This window comes from Malaclemys terrapin, chromosome 7 (assembly GCF_027887155.1).
Source record: "Malaclemys terrapin pileata isolate rMalTer1 chromosome 7, rMalTer1.hap1, whole genome shotgun sequence".
NCBI lineage: Eukaryota > Metazoa > Chordata > Testudines > Emydidae > Malaclemys > Malaclemys terrapin.
The window spans coordinates 93,268,921-93,288,895 of NC_071511.1; the positions used below are offsets into that span (position 1 = coordinate 93,268,921).

The following is a 19,975-nucleotide window of genomic DNA, read 5'->3' on the forward strand; positions in this document are numbered from 1 at the left end:
TAGCGCCTCAATCATCCAGTGGTGACTCCGCAGTGTTGGCAGGCTTCCTCCTTTCGATGTACGTAAAAAATGGTTTGCTGTTAGCTTTTGAGTCTCTTGGCTAGTTTCTCCTCAGTCTTTTTTGGCCTGCTTTATTATACTTTTACAGTTGACTTGCCAACATTTATGCTCTTTTCTATTTTCCTCAGTAGGATTTAACTTAGAGTTTTTAAAGGATGCCTTTTTGCCTCTAAGCATTTCTTTCACTTTGTTGTTTATCTATGCTTGCACCTTTTTGGTCCTCTGACCTTGTTTTTTAATTTGTGGTATACATTTAATTTGAACCTCTCTTATGGTATTTCCATGCAGCTTTCAGGTATTTTACTTTTGTGACCGTATCTTTTAATTTCTGTTTAACTAGCTTCCTCATTTTTGTGTAATCTCCTTTTTGAAATTAAAAGCTACTGTGGTGGGCTTTTCATGTGTCTTCCCACACTCCCCCATAAGAATGTTAATAACGACTATAATTTAACTAAATTTATCAAGTGGTTCAGCTATATTCACCTCTTGGACCAGATCCCTGTGCTCCAGTTAGGAATAAATCAAGAATTGCCTCTCCTCTTGTGGGCTCCAGGAGTAGCTGCTCCAAGAAGCAGTCCTCTTTTTTGAAAGAGGATGCTTATGTTCTTTCCTCAGATTATATGCATGGCATTGAGATAAATGTGTGAATCAGGAGCAATTCAGACAGAATAGTCTAATGCTGGGGCCAAAAATGGGGAAATTGGGCTTTCCCCATCTATACTATAAAGAAATATCTTCATAATACTTCCAAGATACTGTAAATGCTCCTCTGCTGAATGTTGCATATTTAGGACTTCAGACATACTGAAGATAGAATGCCACCTCAACCATTAGCTCTGAGTGATAGATTGCATTATTTGTGTAGGGTTGCCAGTCCCTCCTTACCCGATGCATGTATTTCAGTATCTTTAAGTGTACTCTAGTACTGAGCTTCTACTTTAGGATCTTGCTGATGTCTTAAGGTAGCTTTTAGTTTGGAATGTTTTTGTAATTTAAAACTGCATAACATTTTTATTTTTAAAATAGACTTTTATAGGTGTGGATGCTATAGGTGTGAAGAAGTATAGCACTCTTTCCCCAAAGTTCTTGTTGTCTTGGTTCTGTAATGGATTGTTTTTCTAGTGAATGTTAGTGTTTTGTCCAACTGTAAATGTTTCTGATGGATTAATTTTGTCTGAGTTTGTAACAAGTGGTTTTTTTTTTTTTTTTTTTTTTTTTTGTGGCAGACATTCAGTGTGCTCTGGGATTACACTCCTGGGGAAATTCTGTGCCACTGCACAGAATTTGTCCCCCACAGATTTCTTTGCTTCCCCATAGAAAAATGACTTTCTGAGGGGGAAGCAAAGGAAAGCCACAAGAGCGGTCATGCGACTCTACCCAGTAGTATATTTCGGGGACCCAGGACAGCTGGCAGAGAGGTAAATCACTGTGGGGCAGGAGGCTGGACTAGAGAAGATCCAGTTGGAGGTGGCTCCTACCCTGCGCTGGTTTAGCTGCTAGTCCCAACTGGGCTGGGGAGGACGGGACTTCCTCTTCCCTTGCATGGCATCCGCGGCCAGGTCAGACCCACCCCCAGATTTCTCCCCCAGCTGACGGAAGCTCTGCAAACTCTCCCTCCCGCTTACTGCACCCATTGCTCCTCAACTGCAGGAGGAGGGATCCCTGTACAGGGAGCTGCTCCCCCATCCACCCAACCCCTGTGCATCCAGACCCCCCTGCCGAGCCTCATCCCCCTGCACTCAACACCCCCCCCACACACACACCTAACGAGCCCCATTTCCCCGGCACCACCCCGATGAGCCACCGGCATCCAAACCCCACTGAGCCTCAATCAGCTGCATCTGGACCCACTGTGCCCCTGACACCCATACCCCCTGCTGAGCTCTGTTCCTGCCACACCCAGACCCTCCCTGCTGATCACCAACCACTTCACCTGGACCCCCCCTACAGAGTCGCATTATCGTTGCACTCAGAACCTCTTGCTGAGCCTGCCTGTCCACTCCTGGTACACCTGGCACAGAGGGGCCCGGTCCTTGCGCTGTGTCAGGGTTGGATGCAGCCTCACCACTGAGTCTGTATCCCGGGGGGAGCTGCCCAGTGATCTCCTACTCTGTGCAGCCAGTGGCCTGTGCTCCCCATTGCCATGCTGGAGCCTCCACATTTATTTGACAAAATTTGCTGTAATTTAAAATATTGTGTGCAGAATTTTTATTTGGCACAGAATTTTTAATGTTTTGGTGCAGAATGCCTTCAGGAGTAGGGATTCGTCTGTTATGCAAGACGCGCCCTCCCCTCCCCCCCCAACCACACACATTCTGGAAAGAATCATTGCTTTTGTGCATTTATTGTTTAATTTATTTTTGTTCCTTAATTAACAGCCATGTTTCCTTATTAAAGTAATTTTGAACTGTTGAACTTAATTCATAGTTTACAAATTTATTTTCCAAATGTTTCCTTAACTTGAATATTCAGATATTTATCCAAACATAATTGCTATGGGTTTTCCAGCGGACAGACTTGAAGGAGTATACCGAAACAACATTGATGATGTAGTAAGGTAAGATTTATATTTTTGCTGATACTCTGTGAATTATTTGCATAACTATTTTTTTTAAATACTGATAATTCATGTTGTAGTTTAACCTTTAATGCCTGTAATAGGTAGGTTGGATAGAGTACACGTGATCTTCTGCTTAGAGGTACTTAGGGGAGGGCAAAGTTTGGTGTAAAAGTGGTCTTTGGTTGTATTTCTGTAAAATGAAGTGTATTTCTAGGGATTGTATTCTAGGCCATTGTTCTATGTACACATCAAATTCATACAATCAGCTTTTAAGGTGTAACATTGATCTGGGCTAATTGTGTTGGAAAAGTGCTTAAATGACTTAAGAGCATGACCCCTAACTCCTATAGATCTTTTTGAAAATCTAAGTTTTCCAGAGCAGCTAACCTTAAATTTCTAATGTAAAATACCAAGCAGAAATACTTGCCAGAAACGTAAGTGAGTTAAGAGCACAAGTCCCATTTAAAAGTTGATGGAACTCATGTTCATAAGTCACTTCAGGTGCTTTTGAAAATTCCACCCTCTCTGTGGCAACTGGAGAATAAGTGAAATTATGATCTCACAAGAGTTAAAACTAAGGAATTGAGAGGGAAGCACAATTAGTTACATAAAGTATTTTTTTTTTGTCCATTTAACTCCAGTGTCTAAAAAACACTTTGTAGAAAAATGTTCATAAGTTTCAGCATTGTTTCCTCTGTCTGAGGGGGGAATACTTAGGCAAAACCAGGGAAGACCTGGTTTGATATACCTGGTATTTCCAAGGTGTAAATGGCATTAAAGAAAACAACCTTAAACCCCCGTGCCTTGGAGGGGGAACTTCCAGGCTTCCTTTGTCCATCGTGCGTATGCCAAAAGTTACAAACCTAATTTAAAACACATCCTCATTCATATTTAAATTAAACGGGATTTTGCTATATTGGTTCAGAATATTAAGGCACTTCTCTGTTAGATAAAAGGCATTGTATTCAGTACTTGCATAGCGCTTTGGCCTTGTCTCCACTGTAACATGAAACCATTATGCACACAGTTGTCAGCAATTGGGTTGACTGAGCTCATACTGAGTGTGCTTGAGCTTCTAGTGTAAATGGGGACAAACCATGTTCAACAACATTTAGATAACACTACATAGAGTAAACGGAAACAATCATGGTTAAACCCTGCACAACTAACTGCCTCTGTCTACACTTGAAGCTTGACCATGCTCAGTACCAGGTTAGCGAAACCAAATTATTACAACTGTGTGCATAATGGCTTAATTTTGTGTTCCAAGTAAGCCTTTGTGTTCTAGTGCTCCTAATATTACATGAGCAATGCTAACACATCTTAATGCACTTCTTAGAGCAACATTTCTCAAAGTCTAGGGCCACAGCCTCCCAAGGAGCTTGGTAAAGGGTGTGTGAAGGACTGTCTAGTGGGGTGTGTGTAAATTATGATTGAGAGGCCTTTCACAACTCATAGTAAGGGAGAAGTGAGAGAGGTACAGTATTGATTTATTTACAAGTAACAGCGCTTATTGACCAGTTAATTGCATAGCTGTGTGATTCCAGCCTGGATGGGGGAAACTACAGATGTGGGTCCTGGTCTTCCCATATCAGTCCTGTCAATTCCCCTTCCCCCCCACCACCCATTTTGTGCCTTGTTTATTGACAGTCTCAGTAGGTAGATCTGGGAATTCCCAAGGTGGTGCTTGACTGGTCTTTGTCCTAATTTTTTCTTTACAAAACAACTTTTATTTACAATTTTTAACAAAGTATAGTCACTCTGCTCCTCAGGAGAGATTTTATTCAGAATTCTCAGGGATCCCAGTAACTCAGATGATCAATCCATAATTAAGGCTATTTTTTAATGTCAGATATTTTTAGTAAAAGTCATGGGCAGGTCACGGGCAATAAAAAAAAAAAAAAAAAAAATTCACAACCTGTGACCCGTCCATGACGTGTACTGTATACCCCTTACTAAATCTTGGGGGGAGAGGGGCGATCCTGGGGTTGTCATGGGATTTGGGGGGTGGCCTGGGGGAGTAGCTCGGGATCCCCACTGGTGCTGGGGTGAGGATGGTTGGCGGGGGCTGGCAGGCTTCCTCCCTGGTTTCGTGCAGATCCCTGGAAGCGGCACTTGTACCCACCTATTTTAGAACTCCTTTTTAATAACCATTTTATTTCTGAACTGCTAAACATTTTCTCTTATTCAGAAATATTCTGTTTTTTGATTTAACATTGCAAATACTTCCTGTTCTGATTGAGCGTTGAGTCTGGATAGTTGGGTTCTACTCCTATTACAGTTAGCCATCAGAGGCATCCCTCTTAAAGACCAAGCTACCAAAACTTGTCCCAAGATTCTGGTCTGATTTGCCTGAATCTGTTACTGGAAGGACTTTTTAGGCTCTGTCTCAAATCCTCTGATGATCAGGGACTCAGTCCACATTCCTGTTTCATGGCACAGATTCCAGAAGATGCTCTTTGAAACCAGTCCCTACTGAAATCTGGAACTGCCATTGGTAAGGAGTTGGCTTGCTTCTTCAGTACCACCACAGCTGTGGTATTCAGTCTTCAAGGTAGGTCACCCAGAGACCTCTGGTGACAAGTGACTTTCCTTGGTATAGAGTAATAACTACCTTGAGAACTTCAAACCAACAAGAGAGATAATGGAGTCTCCATTTAAGTCTTCAAAGCAAGACTAGATGTTTTTCTGGGAGACATGCTTTAGTTAAACACAAGTAATTGGGCTCAGTGCAGTGATAACTGGATGGCATTCTGGATGGCTATACAGGAGGACAGACTAGATGATCGAATAGTCCTATCTAGCCTTAATCTGAATCTGGGGAGTTAAAAGTTCCAACAAGTCTGTGCTGAGATCATGGGTCTGATCAGTCAAAATTCTTGGCAGCTTGGAGTAGTACCATCTGCAATAGCATTAGTACTGTTCTTCACCAGGAAGCATAGTCAGCAGGGAGATGGCTTCCTCTAAGACGGAGTGCTTTTCACTGTTGCTGAGCAGAGAAACAGTCTTTCTTCCCTCATTCCCTCTCTCCTCAACCGTGTACAGCAGTTATTTGGTTCTAGGGAATGTCAAACTGCTACTAGGAGTAAAGGTTAGAGGTTCATACTGGGCTCCATTGGTTCCAGGATTCCCATATTTATCCTGTCTCAGCAGCTTTCTTGTTGCCTTCCGTTTCCTGGGCTCCCTTAGGGGTATCTTGACTACAGACTTCAGGACTCCTCAGGTGAGTACAACAATTGAGGCTCTTTCTTTTGAGGGACCGGAATTGAGCTCCAACATGGATGACTTTCTCTTTCCGTGCCCTAAAGGCCTCAAGCAGCTTGAGATCTTTGACCATTACCAAGAAGTTTTAAAAGGGTCATGTGACTTCTGGTGGAGCAAGAAAGTAGCCCTGGTTAGCTCCCACTCACCCCTTCTCTAATTTTCAGCAAAATTTACAGCAGAGCCCTCCACTTACAGTGGCTCTATACCACTGAGGGAGTTGAGTAGAGACGGGTAAGAATAGATTGGTAGGAATAGGAGCAGAAAAGATCCGAGCAGGCCGAGGGCCTTTGTTCCCCACCATCACTGGAGCTACACTGTCAGCATTGCTGGAGGTGAGCGAGAGGCCCATTTGCCTCCTTGCTGAGATATACACAGTGAAAGGCTTTACCACACCCGTAGCCTTTCTGGTAGCAGGAGACAGTCTGTCTTTATTTTCTGGGAAGCTGAAAAGAGAAGTGAATGGGTTGGCCTACTTTCTAGGAGGTCTGTAAGGTTCTAGGAATAGGTCCACCCTACTTTCTAGGAGGTCTGTAAGGAGCAGCAGAATTGCAGTCTGAGGCCGATCTCTTGAACTCATTGGTACTGCAGCAGCAGGATGCATACTGTTTTCCAGTCTGAAAGTTGAAGTGGCATGACTGGCAGGTCCATCCCCTTTGGAGAATCACAAAGAACAGCAGCGGTGCCAGAAAACAAAGTGTGAAGTAGGTGGACTTAGTTAATATCTAGCTAGAAATCTGGGCAACAGTTGGCAACTCTGAAAAGTTCAGAAGAGGGTAAAACAAAAGAGGAAAATATACAAGTTAAAGAGCTGGAGTGAGAAGAAGACTTAGCAGTCCTGCAGATGGCTCAAGAGTGCCACATATTACTGCCAATTTAACTCTGGTGCTGGAAACCCGCTTGAGCAAGCTTGAAGAAAAATTAAATGACATTGGACAGTGAATAGTCAGATGAACTAGTAGTATCCATTACAGAGATGACTCTAGAATTACTGCATTGAGGATGACCTGGAGGGTCAAGAGGAGAGATGTATGACCCTAGTGTCTCCTAACAAAACATTGACTGAAAAGGTGGAAAATGGGGGACCTAGGAAAAAATACCAGGATTCTAGGGCTGCCGGAAGGCACCAAAGGCAAATAACATATAAATACTTTGAAACTTGGAGTCTGAAAGTCTTGAATCGGTTGGTCAGATCAGATAAAGTTAAGATTGAAAGACTTCAATCCCGTGTGTTATCACTGCACAACAGAAATTTGACTAGACCACATCCTGTCATAGTACGACTACACAACTTAGAGACCAGGTTTTGGTTCTCAACACAGCTGGGAAGTTAAAAGAAATAAAAGTGGAGGGCGACTGAGACAACTCCTATCAAGACCCTTTTATCGGTGCACAGAGGAAAAGGGTTGAGTTTACACAAGTCTGCACACAGCTCCATAGGAAAAAGCTTTCAATCTGCATTGTCTCCCCACCCACCCACCCAAGCAAGCCTGAAAATATGTGGGGTGGGTCAGTCTTACACTCTTTATATACCAGAAGCATAAAAGTTCTTGAACTCAGTCCTGGAACCAAATGCAGGATATCAAGAACTGGGAACGAATTAGATTAAAGTTAAATAGCGCTTAATCAAGGGCCCTATAAGTATCAGGAAAGTGGAATTTGGACAACTTTTGAACGTAATAAAACAAAATGGTTATGCGTGTTCAGGAAAATACTGCCTCCGTGGCAGAAATCTTTAGAATGATTTTATATTGTGTATTAGGAATATTAAATTTTCAATAAATCATGGCACAGAAATTAAAGTTAGGAAAATTTGTAAGTATTAAGGATATTAGAAAATATCAAGTATAAGGAGGAAATTAAAATAGAATGTTTCTTTGAAATACATGGTTTAAGGTTGTTATAGTTGGTAATGATATTGAATGTATATGCAGGGAATCTGATAATAGGAAGGACTTCAGTTTTTTCCCTCCAAAACTGCCAAAGGGCATACTAGGATAAATCTAATTTTGATACCAAAATTTATTTTCCATTGAATTATTAATGTTAGAGTTTGATTAATACATATCTTGGACCAGGCACCTCTCTTCATAAAAATAGTCTAATTCATGAATAAAGGAAAAGAAGAAATTTAGTAATATATTGTTAAAAGACGAAAAACTTTGTGAATAAAATGGAAAAAACATTGATAGTTCTTGTGGATATATCCTGTATATAATTAGGTGGGAGGCCTTTAAAGCTATAATTATCCCAGAAAGTGGTTGTAGGGAAAAAGACCAGCAAAAATAAGTGGACATAGAGGAACAAATTTACAGTTTGCAGAAGCATTCTTATTTGACTGATGATACAAAGTTAAAACCAAGAGATTAAAAACACCGAGAGCATTAGAAGCACTGGTAATAGAGTTTTTTTTTTTTTTTTTTTCTAACAGCTCTCTTATTTGTTAGACAAAGACTTTATGAATGGGGGTACAAATCTATCAGACTTATTTCCAGCCTAAGACCCAGAACAGCTATGCAGTACCTTAAGGACAAAATGGAATACACACAAAAAAAGGGGGGGGGAGATCTACAAATTACTAGTGGAATATTTGAGAGAGATACTAGCAAATATGTACATATGGAAGAACTGAGAACTAGTATATTGCAGTATCTTAACATGCCCAGACTGACATACAATGAAAGAGTAGTACTAATTAGCTCAGTAACACAAGAAGAAATAGAAATGGTGTAGTCATCACTAAAATCGGGGGAAAGTCCTGTTCCAGATGGATATGCTTCTGAAGTCTCTTAAAATTTTTAAAAAATAGGTAATGCCCTTGTTAGCAAATGTATTTGAAACCTGTCAATTGCCCAAGAAGATTGAGAGTGGTAGCTGTGTTAGTCTGTATCGGCAAAAAGAATGAGTACTTGTGGCACCTTAAGAGACTGACAAATTTATTTGGGCATAAGCTTTCATGGGCTAAAACCCACTTCATCGGATGCATGCAGTGGAAAATACAGTAGGAAGATATCTATCTATCTTCCTACTGTATTTTCCACTACTTATGCCCAAATAAATTTGTCAGTCTCTTAAGGTGCCACAAGTACTCATTCTTTATTTATTTTATTTATATATATATATGTATATATGTATGTATATATGTATGTGTATATATACACACACACACACACCATGAAAAAGGGTGTTGCCTTACCAACTCTAACGAGACTAATCAGTTAAGGTGGGCTTTGTTGCAAGGATAGGTTCCTGGGTTAGTGTTTTTGTTGTGTGGTTGCTGGTGAGTATTTTCTTCAGGTTGGGGGGCTGTCTGTAAGCGAGGACTGGTCTGTCTCCCAAGGTCTGTGAGAGTGAGGGATCGTCCTTCAGGATAGGTTGTAGATGCTCTGGAGTGGTTTTAGTTGGGGGCTGAAGGTGACGGCTAGTGGCGTTCTGTTACTTTATTTGTTGGGCCTGTCCTGGAGTAAGGCCTTATCTACACTATGGGGTTAGGTCGAATTTAGCCGCGTTAGGTCAATTTAAAAATGACTGCATCCACACAACCAACCCCGTTCCGTTGACCTAAAAGGCTTTTAAAATGGACTTCTGTACTCCTCCCCGATTAGGTGATTGACGCGAAAATCGACTTTGCTGGGTCGAATTAGGATTAGTGCAGACCCAAATCGACGGTATTGGCCTCTGGGAGCTATTCCAGAGTGCTCTATTGTGACCGCGCTGGACAGCACTTTGAATTCTGATGCACTAGCCAGGTACACAGGAAAAGCCCCGGGCACTTTTGAATTTCATTTCCTGTTTGGTCAGCGTGGTGAACTCAGCAACACAGGTGACCATGCAGTCCCCCCCCCGAATTGTAGAGTGTAGAATGTTTCTACACTCCCCCAATAATCTGTCCCTGAGGTTATATTAGAAGGCGAAAAAAACGCACTCGTGATGACATGTTTTCCGAGCTCATGCAGTCTTCCCGCACTGATAGGGCACAGCTTAATGCATGGAGGCATTCCGTGGCAGAGGCCAGGAAAGAATTAAATGAGCGCGAAGAGCGGAGGCAGGATGCGATCCTGAGGCTAATGTGGGAGCAAACGGACATGATGAAGCATCTGTTGGAGCTGCAGGAAAGCCAACAAAAGCACAGATCCCCGCTGTGGAGACTGCAGGAACTGTGGGATAGCTCCATAAGTGAGGACACACTCCACCGAGTTAATGTGCTTAGTGTGGACATACGCAATCGACTGTATAAAATCGATTTCTAAAAATCCATGTCTATAAAATCGACCTAATTTTGTAGTGTAGACATGCCCTTAGTGACTTCTAGGTATTCTTCTGGCTCTGTCAATCTGTTTCTTCACTTCAGCAGGTGGGTATTGTAGTTTTAAGAATGCTTGATAGAGCTCTTGGAGGTGTTTGTCTCAGTCTGAGGGATTGGAGCAAATGCGGTTGTATCTTAGAAATTGGCTGTAGATAATGGATTGTGGTGATGTGGTCTGGAGGCATGTAGGTAAGTATAGCGGTCAGTAGATTTCCGGTATAGGGTGGTGGTTATGTGACAATGGTTTATTAGCTCTGTAGTGTCCAGGAAATGGATCTCTTGTGTGGACTAGTCCAGGCTGAGGTTGATGGTGGGATGGAAATTGTTGAAATTATGGTGGAATTCCTCAAGGGCGGCTTTTCCATGGGTCCAGATGATGATGATGATGATGTCATCAATGTAGTGCAAGTAGAATAGGGGGGTTAGGGGACGAGAGCTGAGGAAGCATTGTTCTAAGTCAGCCATAAAAATGTTGGCATACTGTGGGGCCATGCGGGTACCCATAGCAGTGCCGCTGACTCAAAGGTATACATTGTCCCCAAATGTGAAATAGTTGTGGGTGAGGACAAAGTCACAAAGTTTTAGCCACCAGGTTAGCTGAGACATTATCGGGGATACTGTTCCTAACAGCTTGTAGTCCATCTTTGTGTGGAATGTTGGTATAGAGGGCTTCTACATCCATAGTAGCCAGGATGGTGAAAACTCCATCTCCATTGCCAACTCTGCCCACATCTATTCAGGGGACACCATCATAGGACCTAATCACAACAGCCACACCATCAGAGGCTCATTCACCTGCACATCTACCAATGTGATATATGCCATCATGTGCCAGCAATGCCCCTCTACCATGTACATTGGCCAAACTGGACAGTCTCATAGACTCATAGACTTTAAGGTCAGAAGGGACCATTATGATCATCTGGTCTGACCCCCTGCATGCTGCAGGCCGCAAGACCCTTCCCTGGACTCTGCCGTTGAAGTCCCCAATCCTGTGTTTTAGTGACTTCAATCGGCTGAGACCCTCCTGCTAGTGATCCCTGCCCCATGCTGCGGAGGATGGCGAAAAACCTCCAGAGGCTGAGCCAATCTACCCTGGAGGAAAATTCCTTCCCGACCCCAAATATGGCGATCAGTAATACCCCGAGCATGTAGGCAAGAGTCTCGAGCCTGACCCTTGTTGGCCATTATGCTATTTACGTACCATTGCTTGGTTTTCCTTGGCTACTATGTTTTACCATTAAACCATTCCCTCCATAAACTTATCTAACTTAATCTTAAAACCAGACAGGTCCGTCGCCCCCACCGTTTCCCTCGGAAGGCCGTTCCAATATTTCACCCCTCTGATGGTCAGAAACCTTCGTCTAATTTCAAGCCTGAACTTCCCCACGGCCAGTTTATATCCATTCGTTCTCGTGTCCACATTAGTACTAAGCTGGAATAATTCCTCTCCCTCCCTTGTATTTACCCCTCTGATATATTTAAAGATAGCAATCATATCCCCCCTCAGCCTTCGCTTTGTCAGACTAAACAACCCAAGCTCCTCTAATCTCTTTTCATACGACAGGTTTTCCATTCCTCTGATCATCTTAGTCGCCATTCTCTGCACCCGTTCCAGTTTGAGTTCATCTTTTTTTTTCCAAACTGGACAGTCTCTATGCAAAAGAATAAATGGACACAAATCAGACATCAAGAACTATAACATTCAAAAATCAGACAGAACACTTCAACCTCCCTGGTCACTCAATTACAGAACTAAAAGTTGCAATTCTCCAACAAAAAAAACTTAAACCAGACTCCAATGAGAAACTGCAGACTGGAATTAATTTGCAAACGGGACACCATTAAATTAGGCTTGAATAAAAACTGGGAGTAGATGGGTCATTACACAAAGTAAAAACTGTTTCCCCATGCTAATTTTTCCCCTACTGTTACTCACACCTTCTTGTCAACTGTTTGAAATGGGCCATCCTGATTCTCACTACAAACGTTTTTTTTTTCTCCTGCTGATAATAGCCCACCTTAATTGAGTAGTCTTGTTAGAGTTGGTATGGCAACATCCATTTTTTTCGTGTTTCTTCCTACTGTATTTTCCAGTACATGCATCTGATGAAGTGGGTTTTAGTCCACGAAAGCTTATGCCCAAATAAATTTTAGTCTCTAAGATGCCACAAGTACTCCTTTTTTTTTTTTTTTTTTTTCCTTTGGGCAACTGAGTGTTTACCAAATACCTTTGATCAAGCAGAGAGATATTTTTGATACCTAAACCAAATAAAAACATAACAAATCCAGCATTTCGGAGGCCTCGCTCATTAATAAATAGATTAGAGATGACAATGCCTAAATTAATGGAACAAAGCCCAACTGGATTTATAAAAGGAAGAAGCCCCTGAAATAATATAAGAAATCTCCTATGTGTGCTGCAGCATTCCTCAAGCGCTTATAGAGGCCTACGTTCTTACGATAAATGCAGAAAAGGCTTTTGACTCGGTAGAATGCCCTTTTTTATTTAGAATGTTGGAGATGTATAGGTTTGGGGAATGCTTTCAAAGTGGATTTAAAATCTACAGAAATCCTATGACATGTATTTGGTGAAATGTCATAAAGACCGAGCCTATACCTTCAGACAAAGAAACAAGACACTGGTGTCACTTATTTGATTTGATCATTGAACATTTAGCACAAAAGAACTTAAGATCCTGAATTCAGGGAACTAAGTATATTGGGAATAGAAAGTTTCATTATACACTAATCTTATTCTTTTGATAAAAGATATCAATAAAGCTGGCCTGTATTGCAGGAAATAATTGAAACATATGGTACAGGAATATAGATTTAATTGGTCTAAATTAAAGATACTATGCCTCGGCTCCAAAAGATGCTTAATAAACGCCCTCTGAAAGTAGTTGATGATAAAATTAGATATTTAGGCATTAATATAACACCTGAAGTGGGAGAGCTGTTTAATTTAAATATTGAGCCATTAATGAAAATTATTTACAGTGATGTGGGAAGGTTAACATACCTATGTTTGACTTTGATAGGTAGAATTCATGTACTTAAAATGAATGTCTTCCCAGGGTCTTTTTCAATGGTTCTCTTTACACCCCCTGAAAATTTCTTCAAGGCATTTAATGTTAAGATTCCTGTGGTCAGTTGGGAACACAAGAATCAAAATGGAATGGCTGCAATCTCCAGTTGAAATGGGAGTTTAGGTGCTACCAAACTTCAGAGATACTGTAGGTAGCAAAAATTAGACCAGTATTGGAATGGATCTCTAACAGAGCAACTTTCTCATGCATACAGATAGAACAAAAACCGCCAAACTCAATATAATTGTATAATTATGTACCAGATTGTATCCCAAAATTCTAGCATCCATGAAACATCACCTACTACTAAAAAGTTTAGTGTGTTCAAACCCAGGTTGAATAAGTAAGTTTTTAGATGTTGGTCCAAATTTGCCCGAACAAATGGAAGACTTTCTTTAGGGATGGGCAACCTTTAAACAGATATATGAAAAATTGTGCATTCTTTTCTTTAATATAAGTTTGTACAGATGGTTTACTTTATTAAAAATCACTTTCAGAGAAGAAAGGAACCAACAAGGCAGTTAGTATTAGAAAATGTTATATAAGGTCTCAGAGTTTCAGCACTCAGGAGTGTCTAGAATGTATAATCTCATGACTGTTTTTAAAGAAGAAATTATACAAAGCTATTAAGTTAGGAAGTTCACACTGTACTTATGAAATAACAGCAAAAGAATGGAATGAAATAATGTAATGGTAAATATTGGATCTAAGACTAACCAAATAGTACCAATTCAGTACTATTCAGTTTATAGCAGGAATAGTCACTTGGCGGACCACAGGACAAAGCCAGACTGCCAGACGCTTTTTAATGGACCTCAAAATCTTATTTGCTTACTATCATTTTTATTTTTCTCTAGTCTGGACCTTGACTATACCTTGACAAAGAAATTTGGACCTTGACAAAAAATAGACTACCCCTGGTTTACAGAATGTAGGTTTCTCCATCTCAGTATTTATTTTATTATATAGCCCCCGATGTCTGTCTGAAATGTAAAACAGTCAGCCCTCTTTCATATATATGATATGGTACTGCTGGATGGTAAAACACTTTTGGAAAACCATAATGAAATTAAAAAAAAAAAAAAAAAAAAAATCAGTGATAGAACTTGAATTGGACTTACAAGATGTGTTGGGAATTAGCCTGTTAAAAAGATTCAAACCAGGAATAAGGAAGCTATTCTTGCTATTGCTATGTTTTATAAGCAAAAAAAAAAAAAGCTATCTTAAACTTGTGGACCCAGGATTCCTACTGTAGATAACTGGAATAAAATATTAATAAACTATTTTGTACTGAAATTATTTTTCGTGAGTATAGTGCCAGATGGATTTCACCAAGGAAATAGTACACCTTTCACAGGAAAACATAATAGAAATATTGAAATCACTGAGATGCTTTGTAAGAAACAGTAATTCTATACTTAGGCAAGAAGACTGTTCAGAGGATGATAATTGAATTACTCCCTCCCACACACCTTAACTTTCCTTTCTTTCTGTTCTTCTGAGGCTTTTTTCCCCTCTACTCCAGAAAACAATATTTTCTAAAAAAGAAAAAGTTAATATGAATGAAGCAACAGAGTGTCCTGTGGCACCTTTATGCTCCAATACATCTGTTAGTCTTAAAGGTGCCACAGGACTCTCTGTTGCTTTTTACAGATCCAGACTAACACGGCTACCCCTCTGATAATTAATATGAATGGTTTATGTATTACTGACCACCCTCCCAGTGTGTTCTTTTTTAAAAAGAAAATGTTAATGATATAACCTATGGTAAATATACAATATGTTGCTTAATATTAACTCTGTATTAAGATATGTACCTATACATGTCAAGACCGTGTCATTGTAATGTCTTGTTGTAAATGAACCAAAATATCAATACATAAAATCTCTCCTCAATTAAAAAACATCTTTAAAAAGAACAAACTGTCCTGGTATTGGGTTGTTCCTAGGTATCAAACCACTCAAAGTTTACCATTGGCATAGAAGCCCTCCCCGAAGGAGTCGAAGCACAGCCACATATTGTGCTTAGAAGCATGGTTGATTATGCTGTTTGGTAACTTCGGATCTAGCAACTATTTGGGGATCTATACCCCTTTTGGCAACCACCTTTTGTCCTTCCTTGTGGTATGAAGTGAAATTACTTTGACCAAACTGGTCCTGGAAAGAGTGGATCAAGGATGCACCTTCTAATTCTGCTCTTGTATTCCTATCGTTTTTTCCCTCTCACAAGACAGTGCTAAGTGAATAAATTGCATCCTTCCTCTAGATGGCGTAATAGAGATGGTCCCTAATATGTTAATGGAAGAGGAGTTCATTGTCATTACTTCCTATTACCAAGACAGGGTAGGGGTTTCATCCCATTGTGGACTTCAGATGACTCAACAAATTTGTCATGCCTCAGAAATTCTGCTTGGTGACCAACCCCTTCATAATCCAGTGCCTTCTACATCAGTGTTTTTCAACCTTTCAACACTACTGTGCCCCTTTCAGGAGTCTGTTTTGTCTTGTGTAACCCCAAGCTACACCTCACTTTAAACTGCTTACAACATCAGACATAAAAATACAGAAAAGTGTCAACACACTATTACTGAAAAATTGTGTACTTTCTCATTTTTACCATATAAAAGAAATTGATTGGAATATAAACATTGTACCTACATTTCAGTGTATAGTATATAGAGCAGTATAAATAAGTTGTATGAAATTTTAGTTTGTACTGACTTCGCTAATGCTTTTTTATGTATCCTGTTGTAGAACTCGGCAAATATTTGGATGAGTTAATGTACCCCCATAAGACCTCGGCGTACCCTCAGGGGTACAGTGTTCTCCTGGTTGAGAACCACTGATCTCCAGGATTGGTTTCTGGCTCCCAACCAGAAGGACACATTTAAATTTAGTAATCCCGGAAGCTCATGGAAAGTATTCTCAATTCACTGTAGTTGATCAACAGTATCAGCTGCCCATAGTCTTCAGTGTCTAGCAGTGGTGGTAAATATTTTGACTGGGCTCTTGTACTCACCTTCGCTAATATGGGATAAGTCACTTCAGGGCGTGGAGAACCCTGAGGACAGTCTGCTGATTATTTTACTCTTTCAGACCAAGAATTAGTCTAAAAAATGTCCATCTTGCTGCCGGCTGAGACACTAGAGTTGATTGGGCAGTCCTGCAATATAGATCAGTGAAAGCTTATTTTCTGCAGAACCAATGCTAAACTGTGGTTAGATGAGATGGGCTTGTGAGCTTATGTAAGTTCACTTACATCTTCCTTAAGGATGGTTAAGGACTGTATACTGACCTTGTTGGGCTGACACCATCTATCATCTGTGTAACAATGGCATCACTTTACTATGCTGATGGACAAAACTTTGCCAAAGCTGCAAAGGCGTCCCATTCTAGACATTGCTGCCTACAGTACTACTCATGGATGCTTCCACTTGGCAATGGGGAGATCACCTGGACCAGATATTAACTTAGGTGCTCTGGACTCGAAGAGAGTCCAGCCTTACTGCTTTGCAGGAGCAAAGAGCAATTTGCTTGACTTGTGAGGCATGCCTATCTCAAAATGCTCACAAATACTACCCTCTATCTTGTATGTCATCTCTCATGGTTGGTTGAGCTCTTCTTGAGTCATAGATTCTAAGGTCAGAAGGGAGCATTATGATCATCTAGTCCAGGGGTTGGCAACGTTCGGCACGCGGCTCACCAGGGTAAGCACCCTGGCGGGCCGAGCCAGTTTATTTACCTGCTGACGCGGCAGGTTCGGCCGATCACGACCCCTACTCGCTGCGGTTTGCCATCCCGGGCCAATGGGGGCGGTGAGAATCGGCATGGGCGAGGGACGTGCTGGCCACGGCTTCCCGCCGCCCCCATTGGCCCGGGACGGCGAACTGCAGCGAGTGAGGGCTGCGATCGGCCGAACCTGCCGCGTCAGCAGGTAAATAAACTGGCTCGGCCCGTCAGGGTGCTTACCCTGGCGAGCCGCGTGCCAAACGTTGCTGGCCCCGGATCTAGTCTGACCTTCTGTATAGCACAGGCCATAGAAATTTCCCAAAATAATTTCTAGAGCGCATATTTTACAAAAACATCCAATCTTGATTTAAAAATTCAGTGATGGAGACGCCACCTCAACCCTTGAGAACCACTGGAAAAATTTACCATTAAAAATTTACACTTTTTATTTGCAGTCTGAATTTGTCTAGCTTCAACTTACAGCCAACTTAGTACAACAATTTGATTGTTATACGTTTCTCTCTAGATTGAAGAGCCCATTATTAAATATTTGTTCCCCAGGTAGGTACTTATAGACTGTAATCAAGTCACCCATTAACCTTCTCTTTGTTGAGCTAAATAGATTGAGCTCTGAGTCTGTAGCAATAAGGCAAGGGAGACATCCAGGTCAGTGTCTTGAACTGAAAGTGCAGTGCTCAACATAAGTGATCCCCCGAAGGAAACGTCTTCGGGTTTCTGTTCCAGAGGGGAGGAAATTGTTGGGTAGATCCGTGTGCCCTCTAGGTTGGGGAATCATGGCGTACAGTCGTCCATCTTGTGAACAGTCTCAAATCTCCTTGTGCATTTCTTCCAATCCCTTTCATACCCAGACTGATAAGTGTAGGCAGGAGAAGAACACTGTGTTAAGCAGCCCTAGCCTGGGCAAAGCACTTTGGTGATCAGGCCAAGGATTTGTTACTGGATCTGGAAGTCCCACTGCCTGGCATTCCAGATTTGATGTCACAGAGCCGAAACTGGATTCTCCATCCTATGTCTCTGTATTGAGACATTCAAGACTCTGCTTGAATGTGGACAACCAAAACAGAAGATAATGAAAAGGAAAGCAGAAAATCTTTTGCTATGAAGCAGTTTTCTGTACAGCCACAATAAAACAGAAGTGATCTCTTTAAATCCATCCTTTTCATTATAGTCTTTCTTCTGTATTTTTTCCTCTGTTCAGTGAGTTCAACTTGCCATAGTCTGCTTTCAACTCCCTAGTGCTAAATTGTTTTCTCACCTTCTCTTCATTATGACTAAAATGATTACTCCATATGCTTTGCCTTTGAGTCACCTTCATTTTAAGTTATCAATATGGTGCTCACACATCTCATCAGATTACTTTCTTCAAGTCCATTGAATCAGCCTACAGTGGCAGAGATACAGATGCTGCTGGCTGACCCATTTTACATTGTGCTCCATAGGACTTGGCTGGTGCTTCACCCTTACTCCCAAATTCCTATCTCAAGTGATTTCTGGCTTCCAGTGAATCCAGTCAGCCTGCCTGTTTTTTCCTAAGCCCCACTTACATCCCTTGTTGAGTATGGGTTCTACGCATAAAATGCCAAAAAGGGTGGGAAATCTTCCCCACCCTGGTGGTCCAACCCAAATTAATATTGGGAGTGTATCTTTGGCTGTCTACCCTCCACAGTTCCAAATATTAATTCTAATTGCTTTAGAATGTAGAAGAGATGTACTTGGTTTTGAGAATAAACACTGTACATTATCTGCAAATTATAGAGTTTAAATAAAAGTTAGATGAGCAAAATAACATTTCCATAAATTTAGATGGCTAAAGGAGAACTTTTCATTTTGCAAGGCAATATCATAGGTATGTAATCAATGACATTTGGATATTTTAAAATATGCAAATTAAATGACTCTAGGGGACCTGGATGTGACTTGGGTTATATTATCTTGAGTTCCTTGTTTTCAAACATGAAGCATGACTTTACAAAAGTATAAGCATGCAATATTTCAGCAGCAGTAACCTTTTTTTCATTTTATGAAAAATTTTTGAGTTTACTAATGCTTTACACACAATCCATGTACATTTACTCAAGGTCCAGGAGAAATTAGTATCTGGTTCTAAAGACACAACATTTTTCTTGAATAGTGTCAAATATGGTGTAAAACTAACTAATGACATTATTGTATTGGAAATATTCTGTTTTTAGAAAACTACCATTACTCTTCATCTTTTAAAATGCAAGCAGTTACTTTTAAGTTTGTTGTACCGCTGTGTTGAGGCTCTTTAACTTTTTGTGAAGGCTTAGAAAAATGCCTTATTTGACAACCCTGTAAACTAAAACTCATCCACAAAGCCAGTAAACTACTGGCAGAACCAGTGCCAGCTTCTCCCCTCCTGCCCTCCCATGTATTCCAACTCTAACCTCATGGGGCTATCGCTAGGGATGAATCTGTGTTCATTAAGCCATTTGACCCCCCTGAAACTGCTTACAAGGGTGCCAGTTGTAACTGTGTTCTAAAATATTTTTCTGTAGATAAAATTGCAGTCCTAGTTCAGTGCTATACTCACATCTGTTCTTATTTTAACACATCAGTTTAACCACAGAGGTTCTTCTGGAGTATTATGACTGATAACTTGAGCTTGTTTTTGCTTGAGCTTTCCAGGATTTTAGCAGCTCATGTTTCTTTTCAATGTGAACAGCATGTACTGCCATGGCTAATTTAATTCATTCTGGCTGATGTGCAAACACACTTTGTTGATAAGTGTAAACACTTGTATGTTGTTTCTTATTGAACATTGCCAGGTGACACATCATATATAATAGCGGCACTTTTGGTGTATCATGGTTATAGTTCAGCTCGTAGAGCTGCTACATGAAGTGTAGAAAAGAGACTTTTTCCTCTTCCCCCTTCCCCACCATTAAGGGGGGGGGGAAGGGGGAAGGGTGTTTGGACAGTGCT

General features: G+C 40.9%; 1 protein-coding gene across 1 annotated transcript in view; it reads left to right on the forward strand.

Moving 5' to 3' along the window:
* The window catches only part of PTEN (phosphatase and tensin homolog), a 98,079-nt gene that overhangs the window by 24,695 nt on the left and 53,409 nt on the right, over positions 1–19,975 (forward strand). Inside the window, exon 3 of the mRNA XM_054035617.1 lies at positions 2,533–2,617. Coding sequence (XP_053891592.1) covers positions 2,533–2,617 — 85 coding nt within the window. The remainder of the gene's footprint in view (positions 1–2,532; positions 2,618–19,975) is intronic.